Here is a 19954-nt window from a genome sequence, read left to right on the forward strand (position 1 = left end):
AAGACTAATTATTTGGAAGAATTCCAAACTCATTTACGTGCTTCATTAAAGTGAAACTCATCACTGGTAAAAATAAAAAAGCTGTCAATTCATCCAAATTCGTTGAGACAGTACTTTCTCCTCGTCACTTCTGATTCTTTTATAGCCCGATGCTTGCTATTGAACATGCCTTCAGTTTGTTTTCTATTATCTATTTATCTACACACAGTACCTACAGCTCCCTCACTGGGGCATTATTGCAGGGGAGGGGAAAACAACATAAATTTATATTAATATATATATGTGATTTCCTGTTCATAATGTTTAACGCTGTGCGCTCCTGTTGCTAAATCAGTCCTCTTTTTTCATTTCCCGATATTTTGTTGGTGACGCTACTCGATTTTTATTATGCTGTTACTATTTACAGGCCTGCCCCCCTCTCAGCTTCTGACACTGAGAGAACTTTCTGTATTAACACTCACCTGGTTGAATGAGTCGTCGTCATAATCCGGCTCCAACTTTATCCTTTTCAGCTTGGCTACAATGATAAAAAAAGTAAGAGACGTCAACTCCTTTTTTCTCCCACAAAAAAGAAGGAGCTTGTTCGGAAGCTAAGAAATTTTGGCAAAGGTGAAATTTTTGAAAAAAGCAAAAAAAATCCCATTCTCTCACAGGCGGGCCACAAAGGCAAGAAATCGGTACTGCATCAGTTGCAAAGTCAGAAGTTGTCATTCACACCTTCACTGCTTTGGCTACTATGCCAAAAAAGGCTTTACTCTACAGTCCCAGCCTTGTACTGCACCATTTGCAGCCTTCGTATCCCTATACTCAGTTTCATACATCAAGTGCAACGCAGCGAAAGCTACGCAAGTAGTCCGCAAGAAAAAAAAAAAAAGGAGGCGTATCATTACGCGCTCATTTTGTGGCCGAGTGGTTCTTGCAGAAACGAGCTGTATTCCGAGCATACACGTTTACAATAACTTGCTTCGTATGCCTAGACATCTTCGCAGTGCGGGTCTTATAGAAAAAATGTGCACCAAAGAACCATTTTCTCAAAAAGAGATGCGCAGCGTGGAGGGCACAGCTGGCAAGGTTGCGGGTAAGCGAAAACGCGACACGAACGAAAACGACATAAAAAACATACGAATTCACCGAATCCGATCCTTTATCCCTAGAAAGGTGCTTTTTATGAAGTTGATGGCAAATGTAAGATGTATTAAGCTTGCAGACAAACCAACTATTACTTCCTCTCGTCAAGAGCAGGCACTATTCATCGCGGATGCAGAGAGCGCAAACAAGAGCTGTAGCTTTGGCAGTGTTGCACTTGATGTATGAAACGGAGTATAGAGGCTTCCTTATTTTGTTGCTGCAACCGAATATTTACTGCGCACAGCTAAGCCCTCCTTCACAAAATCCACACAGTCCCCTCAAAGGAACGGTGATGGCTGCTCTGTCCAATGTGTTTCAAGTGCTGTTGATTTGGATGACAATTAGGCTTCTCAACCGATGCTGAACAGAACCGCAGTTGGGGGGAAGTTCTACGAACTTCTTGTAAAACTCTGTTCAATCTCCGAATCATATGATTCCACTGTGTGCGAGCAACTGAAAAATGACAAAGTCCTTTTTTTTTTCTTTCCACTACTGCTAACTTTAGACATTGCTTTTTTCCATTATACCCCTAAACTGTAATTTCTGTGCACGTCTTTTATACACAAAGACAAAACAAACATTTAAAGCAACAGAACACTGCGCTTTAACAGCCCAATTTTTTTTCGCCGCAACTGAAACCTTCCAGCCTAGCGTTGTTGATTCCCTAGCAGTTTGGTTAGAAATGTTGCAGAAAAAATTTATCGATAATTTTTCTATCTGCGTATGCACCCGTTTTTTATGTCGTCCGATTCTAGAAACCATGAGTAAGTGGCGGTGATGAAAACTGTGCGTCGACAAAAATGACGCACCAAAAACTAATGTAAATCTCTCCAGCCAGACAGTAATAAGACATTTTTCTGTACAGAGTAGCATTCATCTTAGTTTCGACATCCAAGGCTGCTAAGGCACAGGAAAAGATTTAGTGGGCCACGGTCCCTGCTTCATCCAAGGAATTCAAAACACTAACATGCCATCTAGTGACAAACGCCAAAAGCACATCATAGGTGACGCCAGGGGAGGGTGGTTCTTGCTGGCGAGCGCACTGGAGAAAGAGTGCAAGTTATATTAAAACAAGGGGAACACTCTTCAAAGGACAGATGGCACCGTGAAATTAGGAAAACCAATGACATTTTTCCAGAGCATACAAGCTACTAACTTATTACTTATTATATGGGTTACTACAGTGACATTTATAGTTTCACCGCAGGGGGTTACTTCAGTCATATTTATGTGATTAAATCCAAACTGTTCGGAACTAATGCAGTAACAAAGCTATTGTCTTGGTTTGTCTTAAACTATACCTGTGTTAATATTGTGAGCCTTCTGTGGACCTTCTTTCATTTGTACATACCATCATCATCGTCCCGCGGCGCCGGCTCCGGCGCGCGCCTGGGTTCGTGATCGGATTAAAACGCTAGACAAGGCTTCGCTGTCCTTGCCGTCACGACCTCGCCGTCCCGACCTAGCCTTCTTTTACAATATTGTATATCCTGTTTCTGTACCATATCTTCCGGCTATCTTCTTCCTGACTTGCATTTCTTTGCTGGTATCAAATGAGCCCTCTATTGCACTTAAATATTTCTATTTAAATTATATTTAAAGATATTAAATCAGTGCTCTATTAAAATGATAAATCCTCGTTTCTTGGATACTGTAGCAATCAGTCTATATTACAGTCACTGACCAATTTTGGAATGCCCAATTTTCCGGATGTGCTTGAAAATCTGGACCTTGCCATGGCACCGCCACATACTCCATAGAGTCAATATATAACACCGACCAAAATTTCGGACGTTTGAAATCCTTCTCGTTCGATTTTCCTGACTTTTTCTTTAGATTTGCGACTCAAAAGCTACCGAAAACGCAAACAACGCCGGTGCCATTTTTTTTTCTGGCCGCTGCCATTTTGGTTCTCTGCGACCTCGAACCCACGTGTCATATCGTCCAATCGGAACATCACATACCCGGTATAGCCTCGATAGCAGGCATCACTTGCTGCACCGTCCAGCCAGTGCCAGCTCTGCCGTCGTGCACAGTTGTCAGTCGCCATTCACGTGTTGTGTGTTGTGCTGTTTACATCGCCGCGTCAGCTACAAGCAGTTACCGATGGCGCCGACACTGCCTTCCTCGTCCGCCTCCTCAACATAACCATCGAAGCGAGAAAATTACAGCCGTTTGACTCTGGAAAAGAACGGCGCCATTATCAGGCGTGTTCCAGTGCTGTATGAAGCCAACAAGAAAGCCTGGATAGCACAGCAGATTTTTGAAGGTTACACCCGGATGCTGGACAAACTTTGCGCCAATGACGCAAAGTTTTCATGCTGGTGGACAACTGTGCTGCACATGGCCACATCAAGGATCTGAAAGCCATGCAGCTGAAATTCTTGCCGCTGAACAGGACGTCCCTACTACAGCCCATGGACCAAGGCGTTATCTGGACGCTCAAGCACCTCAATCGGTCACGCGTGCTTAGTCGCATGGTGTTATGCGTGGACAGCGGCAAAACCTACAGTGTCAACTTGTTGTCTGTACTCGGCATGCTTTCCGATGCATGGAAGGCGGTGGCCGAGAAGACACTGCGGAATTGCTCCTGCCACACTTGTTTTGCGATCAGTGATGAAGTGCCATCGTCACCCGATGATAGAGCCAGTGAATCCCATCAGCCGTCTTCGTCTGCTGACCTCATCGATCACTTGCGCGCTGCAGGAGCCATTCCCATGGAAGTGACGCTGGAGCAGTTTGCTAATGCTGACAGCGAGATCGAGCTCTGCGCTGAACTCACCGACGACGAATTGTTCGCAAGGTGCTTGAAAGTGATCACTCGGGTTCCGACAGTGAAAAGCCAGAGGCTGTGCTGCCAACTAGCAGTGGACTAACCCAAGCTCTGATGGTGCTTTTGGCTGTGTACAGCGAGAATGTCACCCTTGCCAACGTACAAGCCGACTTACTTGTACGGCAACGTAGCGCCCCGCAGAGGCATATTGACCACTTTTTCAAGCCGCTCGCTAAATAAAGTGACTTTTTTTTTTTTTTTTTTTTTGCGTGAATTCATTTTTCGGACTGCCTGATTTTCTGGACACTATCTTGGCCCCTTAAGGGTCCGAAAAACTGGTCGGCAACTGTACACGAGGCGAGAGATCATTTCATTCCCACCATAATGCCATTATATATTTTGGTCAGTTTTCTGTCCCTTCAAGGCACATCTGGCTTCACCGCTTACCTAGTTTGGGGGCATGAGTGTTTACACTCGTTTGAATAATAAAAGCTGCAGCAGGCTGGTACCTTCACAAACCAGGACAGCAACCTCTAGTGTGATTTGAAAACGAATGCAGAGTTGTGCCCACCTTTCTTGCGCTCCATTGCTCGCTTCTCCTTGGCCTTCTTCTTGGTGCCGAGAAGCGCCTTCTGGTGTTCGGGGAATGGGTCGTGCTGGGAGAGCATGCCCACGCCGTAGTACTGGTACTGACGCAGCTGCGCGGAAAAAAAGAAAACAGCTGAGAAAGGTGTTTAATCGGAGACACCGTATCAAATACAGAAAAAATGAATAAATAGATATAAATAATAAAAAAATTAAGAACAGCTCAGATGTAGATAGCTTTGTTCTGTTATTTCTTCCCAACTCGAATGCTCTGGACACTTCCGACAGTTAGTTACACTGTTGTTGTAATTATGGGAAAAAAATGCGATGACGTGAGACGCAGATGACAGAATAGCAACAGCCTCTTCAGGCAGCGGAGTAGATTACACAGGAAGCTGTGTTTGATGGCAGCTATTGCCATGGCTGCCTAGATGGCCTAAACTGGCGATATGTTGACATCGCTGCACCTTTGATACGTGCCTTTTCTTTACAGTTCGTGTTTTTTCTTTTTTCTTTCCTCACTTTCTGTGCTTCCATCTTTTCAATATTTGTCTTTTTTTTTTTTTTGCACCACTTTGCACATGTTAATCGGGGCACTTCTAGTGTCGCTTGCTGAACATAAACATTTGCATGCCCCTTTTCACTTAATTTCTAGTGCTTATGCTCACTATAACTGAGCTTTGCTGTGCACTTTTTTTCACATTAATTATAACAATAATATGCTCCCAGAGGTTAACTACTCATGAGGGCAAGTCTGCAGAGATAGCACAACTATATCTGGCATGGGTTATGAAAAAAAAAAATGAAGAACATTGGAAGAGACCTTTGCTGCACTGGGCGAATGTCAATGAGCAATTGTACCGTCAAATTTTGTTAACTATGAACACTACATTAACAAATTTTTCAAGAATCCCCACTAGATTTACTATGTTTTCAATGTAAAACTATTTCAAAATTACTAATTTCAATATAGCGCATATTTCAGAACAACGTACAAATTTTATTTTTTCATCTATAATCTAGGAACATCAGTATTATGAATTCAGCTAAAGCAGCACCGCAGCTAGCGACTCTCGCGTGAAACAAACTGCCGTTTCTGTGCGTACGGTCCGTGGATTGTAGCTATCATCGTCAGCATATCTAGTGGTAAGCTCCTAGCATCAACTCAAAGCTCTGGTTTAATATGCAGTAGCCAGTAGGCCAAGCCGCCTGCCTTTTTTCTTCCCATGTTGTGTGTCGTTTGCCGGTAGGTTGTTCACGACATTCATGCGTGCGAGGTTTTTTTTTGTTTGTTTTTTTGTTTGTGGAGTTTGTGCGAGATCTGATGACGATTGCAGCCAGCGAAGGTGCCAAGAAGATAGAAAAACAGCTTTCACTGCAAGAAATCGACACAGGGAAAATTCGAATCGGCCTCTGTAGACAGCTAGCATTGCCTCATCGACCACCGCAATCATTTTGAAATATCAAGACAAGGTTTTCAAACTTCAGGGAACACTGAACATGAGGTCACATCGAACTCTGATATTTTTTGCACATGGACAAAGACTGTACTTTCATCGTTTGGTCTAATCATGCACCCGATAAGTATTGCGTAAAGTGGAAAGTGTACGTGCTGTAGTGTTGTAATGTAGTGTGAGTTCGTGTTTGCTGCACATGGCAGAAGAAAATAACCTATTTCTTGAAATAATTCAGCTTTGAAGTTAGTGCAACATTTTTATTTGAGGTTTTGCTTGTCTACACGTGTGCTTACTGCCAAGGTAAGTAAGTCACTTTCGTACCAAGGTTTGACCACTGGCTTATAATCGCCGATTTTTCATTACAACGATATTTAAAAATAACGATTTTTTGCGGTCCCCCATGAATCATTATATTGAGGTTTGACTGTACTCCTTTATTACAAACCTACTCTACCTTGGGGGATTCCTCTAAATATTCAACCAACACCGATCCCACTTCAAATTACTGATCAATTCCCTTACAAACTTATCCGGTGTCCATCCTGGTTAGCTCAGTTGGTAGAGTGACTGCCCAGAAAGGCGCTGGTCCTAGGTTCAATCCTTGTAACAGGATGAATTTTCCTTTAACTACGAAGTTTCTGGGAAAGCTGTATTACTTTCTTTTGTAGCCGTATGGCTGTGCTTGTGTGGATGCCATTAAGTAATTGCTCTCTTATTACAAAAGTACTACACCTTGGGGGATTGGCTGTAAATATTTGACCAGGAGAGACCTTTATTCAATAGTGGAAACCGCTCAGCTGACAATGATGACGACTATGTATGGGTCTTGCTTTCTAGCAACGTCATAAACTCCTAAATAAAGGGAGATGCCTCAAAGAGAAAGAACTGGAATTGCAAGACAAATCGTTCAAAAGCGCCTCAATACAAAAGGCATACAAAAGCAATACTAAGTCAATACAAAATTGGCTGACCATGCCAAAAGAAAGAAAGGCATGGTTGTGCAAGTGGGTCGAGACACGATAAAGCAGAACTTCTCACCTCAGGGTCCGCGTTGAGCTCTGCGCGCGCCATCTGTCGCAGCTTGTGAAAGCGGAGCCAGTCCTGGAGGTCGTCCTCCGTGGGCGAGTTGTCCTCCTCTGAGGAAGACGTGTCGCTCAGCAGCACGTTCTTGAGCCAGCGCCGGCTCTTGCGCACATTCTCGAAGTTGTACAGCTTCATCTTCTCAGCGCGACGGTCGACTGCGTCCGATGGAGCAGCCCCGCCGCCGTTGAGCACGTCGCCATCCTCGTCAATGTCCGAGAGGCTCTCGGCCTCTGTGTCGTCCTCTTCCTCGCCGTCGTTGAGTGGCGTCGAGAAGTAGTTGTGGATAAAGTTGATGAAGCTGTCAAGTCGGACAGCCCGCTCGATCCGCTGCAGGTGTAGCGGCTTGGCCAGCTTAGTTGGCCGCTCTTCCGAAGTCGACGGCTCGTCCCCGCCGCCGCTGCTGTTGCTGCCCAGCACTGCTCCTCGACTAGTGGCCATGGCTCAGCCTGCACGCACAACCGCAGAAACCATAAACATGTGCAAAATTCAAATGTTACTTTGAAGGATTGCAGATCTCTAATTCTGGGGTTCGTGTTTTGTTATATGCAATCACGTGTAAGACATTATTGTGCATGGATCACCCCGTGATACTTGCCTACGACCGCTAAATAATCTGTAATCCAATTTCTTCTTTAGCTTGCTTCCGTTCCAACAGCCGAGCGATGCCCATGACGTCAAAGCAAGCCCAGGTTAAGCGAGAGATGAAAAAACAGTCACGTAATTGTTCCCCAGTCATTTTGATTCACCACAACACTAAATCCAGCCTGCCTCAAAAACGGGAATTAGAACAGGTGATTATTTGACGACCATATTGCTGTTTTCTCACCCCTCGCGTGACTTTGGCTAGACTTTTGACGTCACAGCCATCGCTCAGCTCCTGAAACTGAAACCAAAAGAGGTAAGAAAAGAATTATTCAGCTGTCATAGGAGAGAACCACGCGGTGATCCATATACAGGAATGTCTTGTGTACCAATAACAAGAAGAAAATCTCAACCAAAATTTGATGTCTGTACTCCTCGAATATTTTATTTCAATATGCTAATACATTACTTAACAATACTACATAACAGGTTCCACAGTTGTGCAACTCTTAACCTGACCCTGTGCACAGCCCTGAGTGGACATGTCATACCACCCCAGCTGTCATTTTACCTTTCATTTATAATCGTAGAAATACACCATCTCGTTTCATTATCGCAGGCAGAAGCCTTTCAAACACATTTAGAAAACAAAACTCGAAAAGTTTTTGCCTCCCGCAGAAGCTGAAGGTCGGGAAAAAATCGCAGAAAAAGGTAATTCTAGAGGTAAAACTAAAATTTCCATGCGTGTATACTGTTTGGTTCGTGGTTATTGGGACAGTATATTTATATCGGTTTATTACACATGACTGTGTATGCATGCTCAACCCTATTGCTCGTAGTTGCATAGAAAGTATCACAGTTCTCTCATTTCTGGTCACATAGCAGTCGCATCTTTCCCACCAAATCAAGTTTTTGCGAAGTACAGACCAGAAATGACAAATCGGACAATGTGCCAAAAATTTATCTGAAATTTTCATTAGCTGGGCGCGACATGGTTAAATGGTTCTTTTGTAATCTCAGTGAAAGCTTAAAAATAAAACAGAAACCACAAAACAGAATGAGAGAGGGCAAATAGCATTGCTCTATTTTAGCTTCCAGTCTTCCTTTTCATGCTGTCTTGTGAGTTATTGAGACCGGGAAGTAGACCCCAGATGTCATCAGATGAACTACATCTGCTCAAACCTTGACAAAGCACACCAGCTAACAAGAAATGCAGTTTTGTGTTTATCAGACTATTACCATCGCTGCACAGGTTCAAGTCCGCAGAAAGACACAAAGCGTTCTCCAGGGCTTTAAAATCCCTTCTGCCTGTGCCCATTATGATCACTCAATTACAGCAAACTTTCCAATCTCATTGCTCTGTCATTATTGGAAAGGTAAAAAATATACAAAACAAAGCCCAGAATAGTGTGGAACACATGTTGAGGGAGAGAAGGTGATAGAGTACAGACATGAAACAAGATAATTCTGGCCACACCCCCAATGTACTTCTGTGCATAGGGTTCTGAAGCATACAGCAGGTAGGGTAGGCGATGATTTCACGTGCTGCATAATTGCACGATATCAAAAACATTTCCAAGTACAGGGATATGTTGTGGTTACTCCTGCGTATGCTGCTCTAAGTTTATTTCACCCCGCCGCAGTAATACAGTGATTAGGGCGCTCGACTACTGTGCCCAAGGGTGCGGGATTGAATGCCGGAAGCGGCGGCCGCTTTTTGATGGAGGCGAAAAGCAAGGCGCCCGTGTACTGTGCGATGTCAGTGCATGTCAAAGAACCCCAGGTGGTCGAAATTTCCGGTGCCCTTGGCTACGGCGTCTCTCATAGCCCGAGTTGCTTTTGGACGTTAAACCCTATAAACTAAACCGAACTCAAGTTTATTTCACCAGTATTGCAGGAACCTCCAAATTACATCACTCAGAGGATAATTAGTAAAGCCAAAATGATATGCCAAGAATCTCTGGTGTTGTTTTTAGAAAACTGCTAGCGAGGTATTGGCTAAGTGGCCCCCATAAGACGTCAGGCTAAATAACAGTAAACGGCACACAGTAACTAAAAAACAACAACATGGGGCTGTGGATCTCACTCAACACTCTTAACTTCGTGTTCCCATTGGACGATTATAATCTATTAGCATTACCTTGGCAATCACTCAAAAATGAGTGGAGAGAGGCCTCAAATAGTAGCTCAGTAGTAAAACAATTTGCAAGGAAACTGAACTCCAAATATACAGAGGCGCTAGACTTTGCTCCAAATATACAGAGGCGCTAGACTTTGCTCTTTTAGTTACAATATTAGGACAGATACTATTCAGCTACCTGGCAGGTTAGTACTCTAGTCAATTTATGCTTTAAAACTAGTACTCTCAGTGCCCTAAGGCCAGGAAAAGTGGCGCCTGTTATCAGACCCCAGCATTTTTGTTTATCAGGACAGGCGATTACTTGCTATGACCATGGCTCCGTGTATTCTGCTACGTGCAATCCTCCCAAGGGCGCCGTTTGTTCTTTCGCAGTAAACAAGTAGTGGATATACTGCAAGCAAATATTTTTTTTAGTGCTTGTTATTAGTCTAAAATACTGTGCAGTACATGCATTATTCACGCATATAATGTCTTCGTTCAAATGTTGCTCTTGGCTAAAAAAAATAAAATTTTGTAGTGAACACAGTTATCTGAATTTGAATTTCGTGCTTAAAAGGTGAACTGTTCTTTTCTGTACTGCACTTTGTCGCCGTGGCAACCACCTTACACTAAAAAAGAAAAGCTTGATTGCAAAGCCAACTTTGAATTTCAGTCCCATTTTGCTCTGGCTGTTCTAGTTGGTCAAAACTGTGGCTAGACATATGCATTCAGGGCACTTTCCTTATTAGTGGCATGGTAATGGGTAGAAATCGTTACCTCAGGACTAAACGGAAAGACGACTACTTAGAATATAAATTTTTTTAACAGTGTTTGACCCATAACTTGCTATTAGAGATAGTGTGCTAAACTTGGAGGGGGCTGCTTGCTCGGGTTTAACTATGTGGCAGCATTGGAAAAAACATTACGAGGTCCAAACCATGCTTCCCAAAGGGTCAGAATATGTCACAGAACTCTGATTATACGCTGCTCTTTTAGTTGCAGCTTCCAGTTTGTGACTTTAATCAGAATTGATTTCATCACATCCTTCTTCCAGATCATGTTGACCAATAACAGCCCTCTAAAAATGTCAGATAAGTAACAGCAAAATGGCTTAGACTGCGTTTGCAGCAGCTCAGTTTAGATAACTAGTACTACGCTAAAGTGAACCAAAATATATTGAGCAGTTAGCAAGCTGCCACATAAGAAAATAAACAGTGTAATCATTCCACCATCCTGACCAGCACTTATAGCATTAGGATCTCGGTAAGACACTGCTCCAACCACCCCACATTAAGTTCACATTTTAGACGCCTTTTGTGTCATTGGGAAAGCTTATGGCGCAACAGAAAGGATGAGAGACAACAATGAACAGGAAAGTGCTTAATGACAATGACACGATATGGTTGAGGCTCTTCTCCAAATGTCATGAGAACAGTGCTCTTTAAGATGCATCTGCCACATGTGATGAGCTTAACAGAAACCACCTGCATCATTTGCTGCTCCAAACAATCGCACCTGGTTGGACGTGCAACTACGAACTGCTTACCGGGTGTTATTGAAGACATATGGCTTTCAGTCTGTATGGCCCCCAGGTGATTGCAACAAGAAAATTTGGTATATCTTAAGCTAGAAAATCAAATGCAACGCTGACATAACTTCTTCCTTCATCTTGTCAGTGCAAGAGGGTGTGATTGGCGATACTGAACTATCACCGCGGTCTTAGACTGTGTGTCAAGCTTGTATTCAATAAGTTGGTAAGAATCCGGCCGGAACGCACAATCCGAAAACGGTCCCATTCGTAACCTTTTGTCTCCTCTAGGTCGGGTAAGCTAACAGAAAGCAACGTGACGACCGCCGCGTCATGTCATTGATTGCCGGTTTACCATCCGGCCGACACATCACTCAAGTGTTCCGCCGATCGAACGGGGAAGCTTCAAGGGATCCCCAGTTTAGACCCACAACAGCAGCGTGGGTCACCTTACGCTGTAGCGTCGTGAAAGAAAGGCGATTCAGCACACACAGCGTGAGAACACGCGAGTGAAAATGAAACCTAGTTCCGGCAGTGCAGCCGGCTTTTGCAGGAAAGTTTCGAGACCTCGTCACAGCAACGATCCGCGCCGCAGATATGTCTCGCCGGATCTCCAAAGGTGACCCTCAGAATAGTACAACACCGCACAACCGGCTTTGCTAAACGCGGCAAGCGAAACGGCGCGGCGCCCCAGGTAAGGCGAAGAAAAGAGAAAGCCAGGACAGACGTTAAGGAGGGGTTCGGCTAGCTTGCTCGGTCGGCCCCAACAACCACATTATACAGCATTCTCGAGAAAGCACATGTTCAGTACTCTCTCACTACATTCAAAACAAGAGAAACGCGAATTTGCGGCTGTGAGTCAACTAAACGCGTGGGATTCGCGACGTCTAAGCCTACGACGCGACAGAAGCGAGCCCTTTTCGACGCCAAACACGCGCAGACCGGGAGCTCTGGGGCAATCGACTGGCAGCAAAAAGCGTCGCAAGCCGCGCGCAGCGTTTGTAGCGTTTCGGCGAGCCCGACGTCGAAATCGAAGCGCCAAGGTAGAGGGGGGTGCCCGGCTTTGAGTGTGCCGACAATCGCGGTTTAGTTTCGGCGCCCCAGGGTCGGGGTCCAAGCGCCGAGCGAGGCCTTACTTGCTGCCTCGGAGCCGGGATGCCGCCCAAGGAGCCATGGAATCGCGACCGTCGACTGGCGTTGCGCACAAAATGGCGATCTTCGAATGCTGCGGCTGATTCGCAGATGCGGGGCAAAAAGGGTCCCATGACTCCCCTCGCCTTCGCAGCAGCAGACCGAGCACACGCCATATCCATTCTAGCCTCGAACCCCCCAAAAATAATAAACAACCGTGAACTTCCTTTAATGTAATACTGTTATATATATATTTGAACAAAACCTATTATTATTATTGCACAATAGTCTTTTAGTTTTATTTAAATTTTGAATTTGAGCAGACGCGCACTTAACAGGTAGCGCTTTATAGCAATCTATGTAATAGCCTCAAACGCAAAATTTTAGATTTAGAAGTTGTACCAGCGATATATCTGACTATTTGTATAAGAACGCAAAAGCACAAAAATTGTAAATTATGTTAGTAAAATGTTTTACTTTTCAGCATATGTAAACAGTAATTATGACATGTTTGTTTTTATTTGCTTTTAAACTCGTAGAGAAGTTATGCAGCATTAAACAGACTCGTCGTTGTGTATGGTGCTGCACTCTACGCATTTTGTTAGCTTTTTTTTTTTCTTCAAACCAATCTTGCAAATGTATAAAATTTAAAATAGCTTTGTGTTATACTGAACTTTTTCAGCTGGTAAATTGAAAGTATAACAAGCTAAAACCTTCAGAGCACTACGCCTAGAAACGGTGGGCATCGAGAGTATCTTCGCAACAAAATGCAGTCCTCGTGGAGACAGCCTAAGAGACCCCGTAGATTTGCCGAGGCGTAACAAAGGCTGCGAGTGTTGGGGAAGGTGACCTTTTGTGGACGCGTGCTTCCAGCACGGTTCATCATCAGGCTGAGAAATACTTTATCGAAAGAGTTCAGATCTCGCATTCAACCGCTTCCTGTAGCAAAGACAACGGCCGCGGTAAGTGCGACGCCACTTTGTTCATGCGATGTTCAGTCCCGCTTAACATTACTCCACCAATGTCGCGTGTTGAGGTTAGGCCTACTATTCTTAAGGCCGCGACATGCGCCGGGCTCAATTTGACGTCCGCTTGTATAGGCTCAGATTTAACTTTAGATGAAAAAGGGCATGTAAGGCACAAATATTGGTTTTCAATATTCGAAGCGTTCGGGAACCTATTCATGAAAAAGCCTTTGTGCGCCTGTGCGTATCCCTTTAATACCGATTGGGACTCATTTGGGCTATGTTTTTGAGATCCTGGGTTGCAAGAATGTAGCTGCGATAAGCTTGCGGTCGCGTCGCACGTGAGGAAATTTAATGCAGTAAATTCAGTGTGCTGCTCCGCGTGGGGGGCGGCGTGTTCTGCTTGCATGCTTGTTCTCGAATTTTCTTGCTATCTGCGCAGCGCGATTGAGAATTCCATGATGTCCATCTTTCGGGACCAACTGCTTGCTGCGGAAAACGTTCTACTGATGAATTCTCAATAGTTTACACAAAACGCGTTTGCTGTTGTTGCGTTCCAAGAAGTGACTGGACCATTTTGCTCCCCCCCCCCCCCTTTTTTTTTTTTGTGTGGGCAGAGATGACGTCACGCGTTTACGTCGGACGTCTCAACTATGAGGTGCGGGAACGTGACTTGGAGCGCTTCTTCAAGGGCTTTGGTCGCATCCGCGAGATCAGCATCAAGAATGGCTTCGGCTTTGTGGTGAGTATTGCGTTTTTGAGTCCCGCAGTGAAAGGCACGTCACAATGTTTGATAGTATTACGGTTTGCATTGTGGAGCACGTGGCTGGCGGTAGTGCGCCATATTGTTCCACTACACGTGCACAAAAACGCGAACGATTGATAACTATGGATGATAGTTTTTTGCGACACAATGGTTCAAATGCAGCATAAGAGTGAACGCTTAGTTCCTTGGGCAGCAGCTTCAACTAGGTTTTTTATTTACCAGGAATTTGATGATCACAGAGATGCAGACGATGCAGTCTACGAGTTGAACGGAAAGGAACTGCTTGGCGATCGGTAAGTGGTGCACATGCTGCATTATTTAAGGATGTTAACAATGGGGCATTTTAAAGCCGTGGTGAATTCTTAACTGTACTAGCTTGGAGTGTGATAGTCTCTCCTCCTTTGTGCTGTACAGGGTCTCTGTTGAGCTGGCTCGAGGAATTCGACGTGGAGCAGACTACTACCGGTCACGCGCTGCCTCACGGTCACCACCAAGGCGCCGGTATGCGTTTTTGGTGGACCTGTTTGTATAATAGTGTAGTTTTGGGATCATGGGCCCATGTTTTAGACAAAGCCTGAAATGGAAAATTTGCTCTCCTTTGCCCATTAGTTAATGGTTCAGGTTGATGTGCACCTGTATCACTTTCAGAGCTTTGAGTTTCTACTGCTCGTATCGTCAAAACAGTCTAGAGCTGAAATGGTGGATACAGTAGAACCCCTTTATAGTAAAGTCATTGGCACTGGTAAAATTCTTTACTATACCAGGATCTTTACCATATCAGTGGTTGGTGATAACATGGTCCTGAAGTTGCAGTTTGGTAACTAAATGGCTACTTACTGAATACGTTTTGTTGTTTAATGAAAAAAACTTGCAATACCTTCCATCTCTCCCTTACTGTCTCTCCATCCCGTATATATTTTTTGTTAAAATCTTGTGGAAGTACCTAAGCATGATGGCAACGTGGCTATGAGTACAAGTTTGATTTCATGTGAAAAACCAAAGCGCTGCATGAAACACGGCATCATCTGCTGTTTGTGTCAGTGAGAAGGCAATAGATGAGAAATTCGCACGGCAGTCAAGTGCTGCAGCACATGCCGCGCCTCCCGTTCTTGCCACTGCTACCTCGAGCTGCTCAGTGCTGTGAATGTTCGGTCGTTTCTTCCCTTCCCCATTTCTCGCTTCACTTTTACTCTCTCCTAATTTCTGAATGGATCGCGCCACAGTCTTTCCATGCTTGTGGACGGCTTTACTTTTTATTTTTCCTATACCCTGCATGCTTTCCCTCATGGCTCCAATGCTTAAAGTTGGCTTCTCCTGAGTACTACCAAGCCTAGTGGTAAAGCCATTTAAAAGGACATCTGTGTTTTGTTTTTTGTTTTTTTAATGCTTTGCGATTGTGGGTAGCGCGCGTGCGGAGATGTCATTTCCTGGGAAGGCCATGGCCAGACGCACTTTACAATAACAAATTTTCCTCAAAAATTTTTACTATGAAAGAGGGGGGAATGTACAGTTGTCTGGGACTTCAGTTTCACTTTACTATATCAGTTTTCACTATATCAGAGTTTACTATATCGGGGTTCTACTGTAGTCGCAAGATTTGAAACTGCAGCTCTAAACGGCGAGGCCTATTCCCACTGTACAGAAATGTGGACCTGGCAGCCTGCATAAAATCTTGGTATCCGTTTTTTCTCCTTGGCCTATGGTGTGGTCCCGAAAGGGTTCAGGTGCGCGGATTTCTTGGGTAGTACCTTTTTTGTTGCTTTCAGTGCAATATCTGCTTTGCTTTGCTCTCTGCAGGTATGGCCCACCAACGAGAACAGAGTACCAGCTTACCGTTGAGAACCTCAGCAGTCGTGTGAGCTGGCAGGTGAGGCATTCAGTTTGTGCTGGCTATTTTTGGTCTCGTCAGAGCTTCAGTATTGTGTCATCTTTCTTTGCTCATGCCCGTTTTTACTCGTTCAGCATAAGCTATGCTAGGGGCCACTTTCTGTGGGTATGCACCCAAGGCTATGGGGGCGGAGCTTTTGTCATGGGTGTCGCTACACCAAGTACTCCGTCGTATCTAGTTTTGGTTTCACGTCTGCAGTTACTCGAAATCGTTAATCCGCAAACAATGCTAAAATGTTTTTTTACCTCACTGAGGCCCTATGTGAGCGTAAGCTTGCGGTTAATGAATATCATATGCTTCGTACCCTGTTCAAACTTCTAGGTAGACGCAGGCAGCAGCAGATCTCGTAGCAGTCACAGTTGCGTGGTGTAGTGCACTACATTAATGTACTTATTTGCATTGTAATATAGGCTTGATGTAATAATCTGAATGTGTCCACAATTCTAATAATTATGAGCACAACCCTCGAAGGGACTTTATTCTGCTGTGCAGCCAACTGCGTAGCCACGAAATATTGTCCCAGAGTTTAGAGATTAAATATTTAAGGTGTCAGGCTTTGAACTGGCGGCTTTCTCTCTTGCACTCTCATGAGGAGTGGTTCTCCAGAGTGAATATATTTTTGTACTGCTCCTGGGAGTGCCAGCTTTTTTCTTTTCGTTCGTGGTGGTTACCGTCCCACTCTGCTCGAATCGGTGTGAGCCAAGCATGCAGAGAACTGCCAACATTCGTGCTCTACATCACTGGTGGGTTTTAGGGGCGTCTCACGGCACCACACCAGTCTTGGTAATGAGGTCACGTATAGTTTAGTGCCAATAACTTGGCGGTAATCTGGTTTTTGGTAAGGTGTAATTCGGTCACTGGAGCAGACAGGTCTTCAGAGCTTGGGTTTGCAGTCTAGGAGCTGGCAGCAGTACTTCATAGATGGTCGGGAAAGCTTTGTGCTTAGGGCTACATTTTCATTTTCCAACGTTCCCTCGAAATATTTTACTACTGGGCGTTCAACCTTGATTGGCTGGTTTTGGCATCGGACAGGCAGTAATGGGGGCTGCGGGGCTAGTGTAGCTGTTAATCGAAAAGAAATAACAGGCCGTGTGTGTGTTCTGTTCTCGCACTGCTCAGAGGGGGAGCGAGCCTTTGCGCGCCGCCTACCCGCGGATTGGTGCGGCAGGCTTCCTTCCTTTACATCCCCCCTTGTGATGATGGCTTCCTCCTTGTGCCCCCCCTGGTGTGGAGAGGACCCAGTAAGAGGCGACCCTAAGGTTTGCGGTGGACCAACCGCTTGGAGGGACCCGAGGCTTCCCCCACTACTAAGGCCTGCGAGAGAGTGACGCTCGCCCTAAGAGAGATGAGAGAGGGCAACGCCTGCCTACCAACCTACCTAGAGAGATGAAGGCCTTCTCGCCGCCATGAGGGGCTTTCTCGTGATTGGGCGACTGCGCGGGGGCCTGGCCCATGGACCTCCTCCCCACCGTGGATGGATGATGGAGCCTTTAGGGGCGAGGAGGCCTGCTGCGGCCCTGGTGTGGCGTTTCCCCTCGTGAAGGGCTTGGCTCGGTTCTTGGCTGCGCCCCCCACCTTGGTTGTCTGGGCCTGGGTCTTGGGGCGGAGCCAGGTAAATCACGCACGACGCCTTCCTTCCACTTTGAAATGCCGCGAACAGCCTCCACTGCGGCAAACATCATCGGGTCCGCAGCAGCTGCATCGCAGTCATCCTCTCATCTTTTGCAGCTCTCTTCCTGGATTGGACCAGTGTGGCGTTATGGATTGCACCAAGCGTCAAACTTACTTGCAGTCCCGTTTGGCGCCAGCCATTGTGCACTTTTTTTTCTGCTGCCATAGGCTGCATTCACAAACCTCTGTGCTGTCCCATTGCTCTGGTGGGACTTTGGGCATGGGCGCATGTAAGCTCCATGATTAGTTTATTCCAAGAGCTACAGGGCAGTCACGGCACTTGGTTGTGGATGCAGCCGATGGCTGTCAACTTGCAGGGGTCATGTTCTGTCGGTAAATACGCGCTGCAAGTTTTCTTGCCGCCTGGTGCATCCCGCAAACGCTTGCCTTCATTTTTGGGTGGTGTTGGAATTGTGTGGAGGCCTTTCTGGTAGGCAGTGTGTGACCTTTGCATTTTGTTTCCCCTTTTTTTTCTCTCATCAAAAAGGACCTGAAAGACTACATGCGGCAGGCTGGTGAGGTGACCTATGCTGATGCGCATCGCCTGCGTCGCAACGAAGGGTAGGTGTTTGTTCTGGCACGTAGTGGTCGTGTTGTGGTGTTGCTTCAGGATTTGGGCTTTTTGGACACCTTTACTATTACTCCTTGCAGGGTGGTGGAGTTCGCGACCTACTCTGACATGAAAAATGCCTTGGAGAAGTTGGACAACACGGACTTGAGCGGACGGCGCATCCGTCTCATTGAGGAGAAGAGGTTACGCAAATCGTCAGTACTTCTTTCGCGCGGAACTGTTCCACTGTAGCCGCTGTCCTTCACTCAATGTACGTGTGTGTTGTATTCTTGGCTTTCAGGCGTAGCAGGTCTCGTTCTCGGTCGCGTTCCCGCTCTCGCTCTGCGCGGCGCCGGCGAAGTGCATCCCGCTCACGGTCTCGGAGTCGCCGTCGCAGCCGTTCCCGCAGCCCGGTCAAACGCAGGTCACGATCACGTTCCAGGTCACGGAGTGGCACTCGTCGCGGACGCAGTCGCTCCAGGTTCGTGTTTAACACTTGACTTCTCTCTATTGTGTGTGGGATTCGATGATGACCTTATCTTTCGGGACCGACGACTTGCTGCGGAAAATGGTGCCAACGTACTGAAAGAATTCTATCCACGGTGTTACCAATGTGTTTCGAGTAACACTTTATTTTCAAGTTGGCTTCATGGCTGCCTTTTTTTTTTTTCGTTGCAGGTCCAGGAGTGCCAAGAGAAGAAGCCACTCGCGCACTCCCGTCAAGCGGCGTTCACGATCACAGTCGCGCTCGCGTTCTCGCTCCAGGAGCCCACCTCCCAAGCGCCGTGCTTCAAGCCGGTCTGCTAGCCGTTCGCGATCGCGATCTCGCTCAAAGTCAAAGTCCAAATCTAAAAGCAAGTCGAGGAGTCGCAGCAAGTCTCCAGAGACCAACAACCGCCATCATTCAGCATCGCGCTCTCGTTCTAGGTCACGTTCTCGTTCGCGATCGAAGTCTCCAGTCAAGAACAACGATGACAACTCGAATGATAGCTGAAGTAACATGGTTGTTTCGCATTGATTCTGCACAGCTAACTAAGCGTACAATGAATTGTGTCCCTTTGCCATTGTCTCACCCAATCATATCGGGATACGCACATAAAATCGTGGAGTCTGTATATAGTAACCCTGTGGCTGTATATTTCATATCTTCCTGTAATAAAATCCATTCTATGTATCACTCAAATATGCTCCATAGATGCAGAGTGAATTTTTGCGCATGGTGAGATCTATTCTTCAGCAATATGGCAACGAGGACGCTTTCAGGCTATGCAACTGTTGTGCCAGAGTTTTCTAAATTGAATACAATTGATGGGTGGATGTGGGTGCCAGCACTGGGTTCAGGTAGTAGGCAAAAAGATCAAATTGAATGTATGGAAAGTGCGCGTGTGGGAACAATTTTGGGGTGTAATGGGGATGAATATTTCATCTCTGCTGCTCTCATCTTCGGCTGGAACCAATCTGAAATCACACTGCTACTAGAAAGGTGATTTACCTAGGACATTTACCTGGCAGGAGGCCGGTTTCTCCAGAAAGTTTTCTGCCTCCGGCGCACACTGTCCCCGGCAATCCACCCGTGCCATCTTGCAGCCGAATTCTACAGCACTATCGACTGGGTAGGTAGGTGGCTGCTGCATAGGGTAGGCTGCCGCCTTCACACGCCCGCTCTCGGGAGAAAGATAATTTATAAATTGCGGCTCGAGATGGATCCTCGAACACATGGAACTGCCC

General features: G+C 45.8%; 2 protein-coding genes across 4 annotated transcripts in view; one reads left to right on the forward strand and one right to left on the reverse strand.

Moving 5' to 3' along the window:
• Ino80 (chromatin-remodeling ATPase INO80) overlaps positions 1–12552 on the reverse strand; it is a 71269-nt gene extending 58717 nt beyond the window's left edge. For both annotated transcript variants that reach the window (XM_084585632.1, XM_084585631.1), the window contains exons 1-4: positions 12392–12552; positions 6982–7472; positions 4473–4599; positions 462–517 (exon numbers count right to left, since the gene is read on the reverse strand). In XM_084585632.1, the coding sequence (XP_084441758.1) occupies positions 462–517; positions 4473–4599; positions 6982–7464 (666 nt within the window). In that variant the 5' untranslated portion in view covers positions 7465–7472; positions 12392–12552. The remainder of the gene's footprint in view (positions 1–461; positions 518–4472; positions 4600–6981; positions 7473–12391) is intronic.
• Positions 12553–13142: 590 nt separating this feature from the next.
• LOC146173711 (serine/arginine-rich splicing factor 5-like) lies at positions 13143–19409 on the forward strand. Of its 2 annotated transcripts, none has more exons than XM_084585036.1 (9): positions 13143–13348; positions 13969–14093; positions 14340–14410; positions 14532–14618; positions 15915–15984; positions 18164–18237; positions 18328–18441; positions 18528–18707; positions 18905–19409. In XM_084585036.1, exons 2-9 carry the CDS (start codon positions 13971–13973, stop codon positions 19218–19220), a joined length of 1035 nt encoding a protein of 344 aa, XP_084441162.1. In that variant the 5' UTR covers positions 13143–13348; positions 13969–13970; the 3' UTR covers positions 19221–19409. The 2 variants fall into 2 exon arrangements, with proteins under 2 accessions (XP_084441162.1, XP_084441163.1); XM_084585037.1 differs by having other exon boundaries at positions 13144–13348; positions 18328–18429.
• Positions 19410–19954: the final 545 nt, after the last annotated feature.

The sequence above is a fragment of the Amblyomma maculatum genome, chromosome 11 (genome assembly GCF_055883805.1).
Source record: "Amblyomma maculatum isolate TAMU_Amacu chromosome 11, ASM5588380v1, whole genome shotgun sequence".
Classification (NCBI taxonomy): Eukaryota; Metazoa; Arthropoda; class Arachnida; order Ixodida; family Ixodidae; genus Amblyomma; species Amblyomma maculatum.

Bases quoted from the DNA above. Each gene is read 5' to 3' on its own strand.
- LOC146173711 (XM_084585036.1), top strand. From the start codon at position 13,971: ATGACGTCACGCGTTTACGTCGGACGTCTCAACTATGAGGTGCGGGAA. The intron at 14,094-14,339 runs GTGAGTATTGCG...TTTATTTACCAG, and splicing joins AGAATGGCTTCGGCTTTGTG to GAATTTGATGATCACAGAGA. The intron at 14,411-14,531 runs GTAAGTGGTGCA...TGTGCTGTACAG, and splicing joins AAGGAACTGCTTGGCGATCG to GGTCTCTGTTGAGCTGGCTC.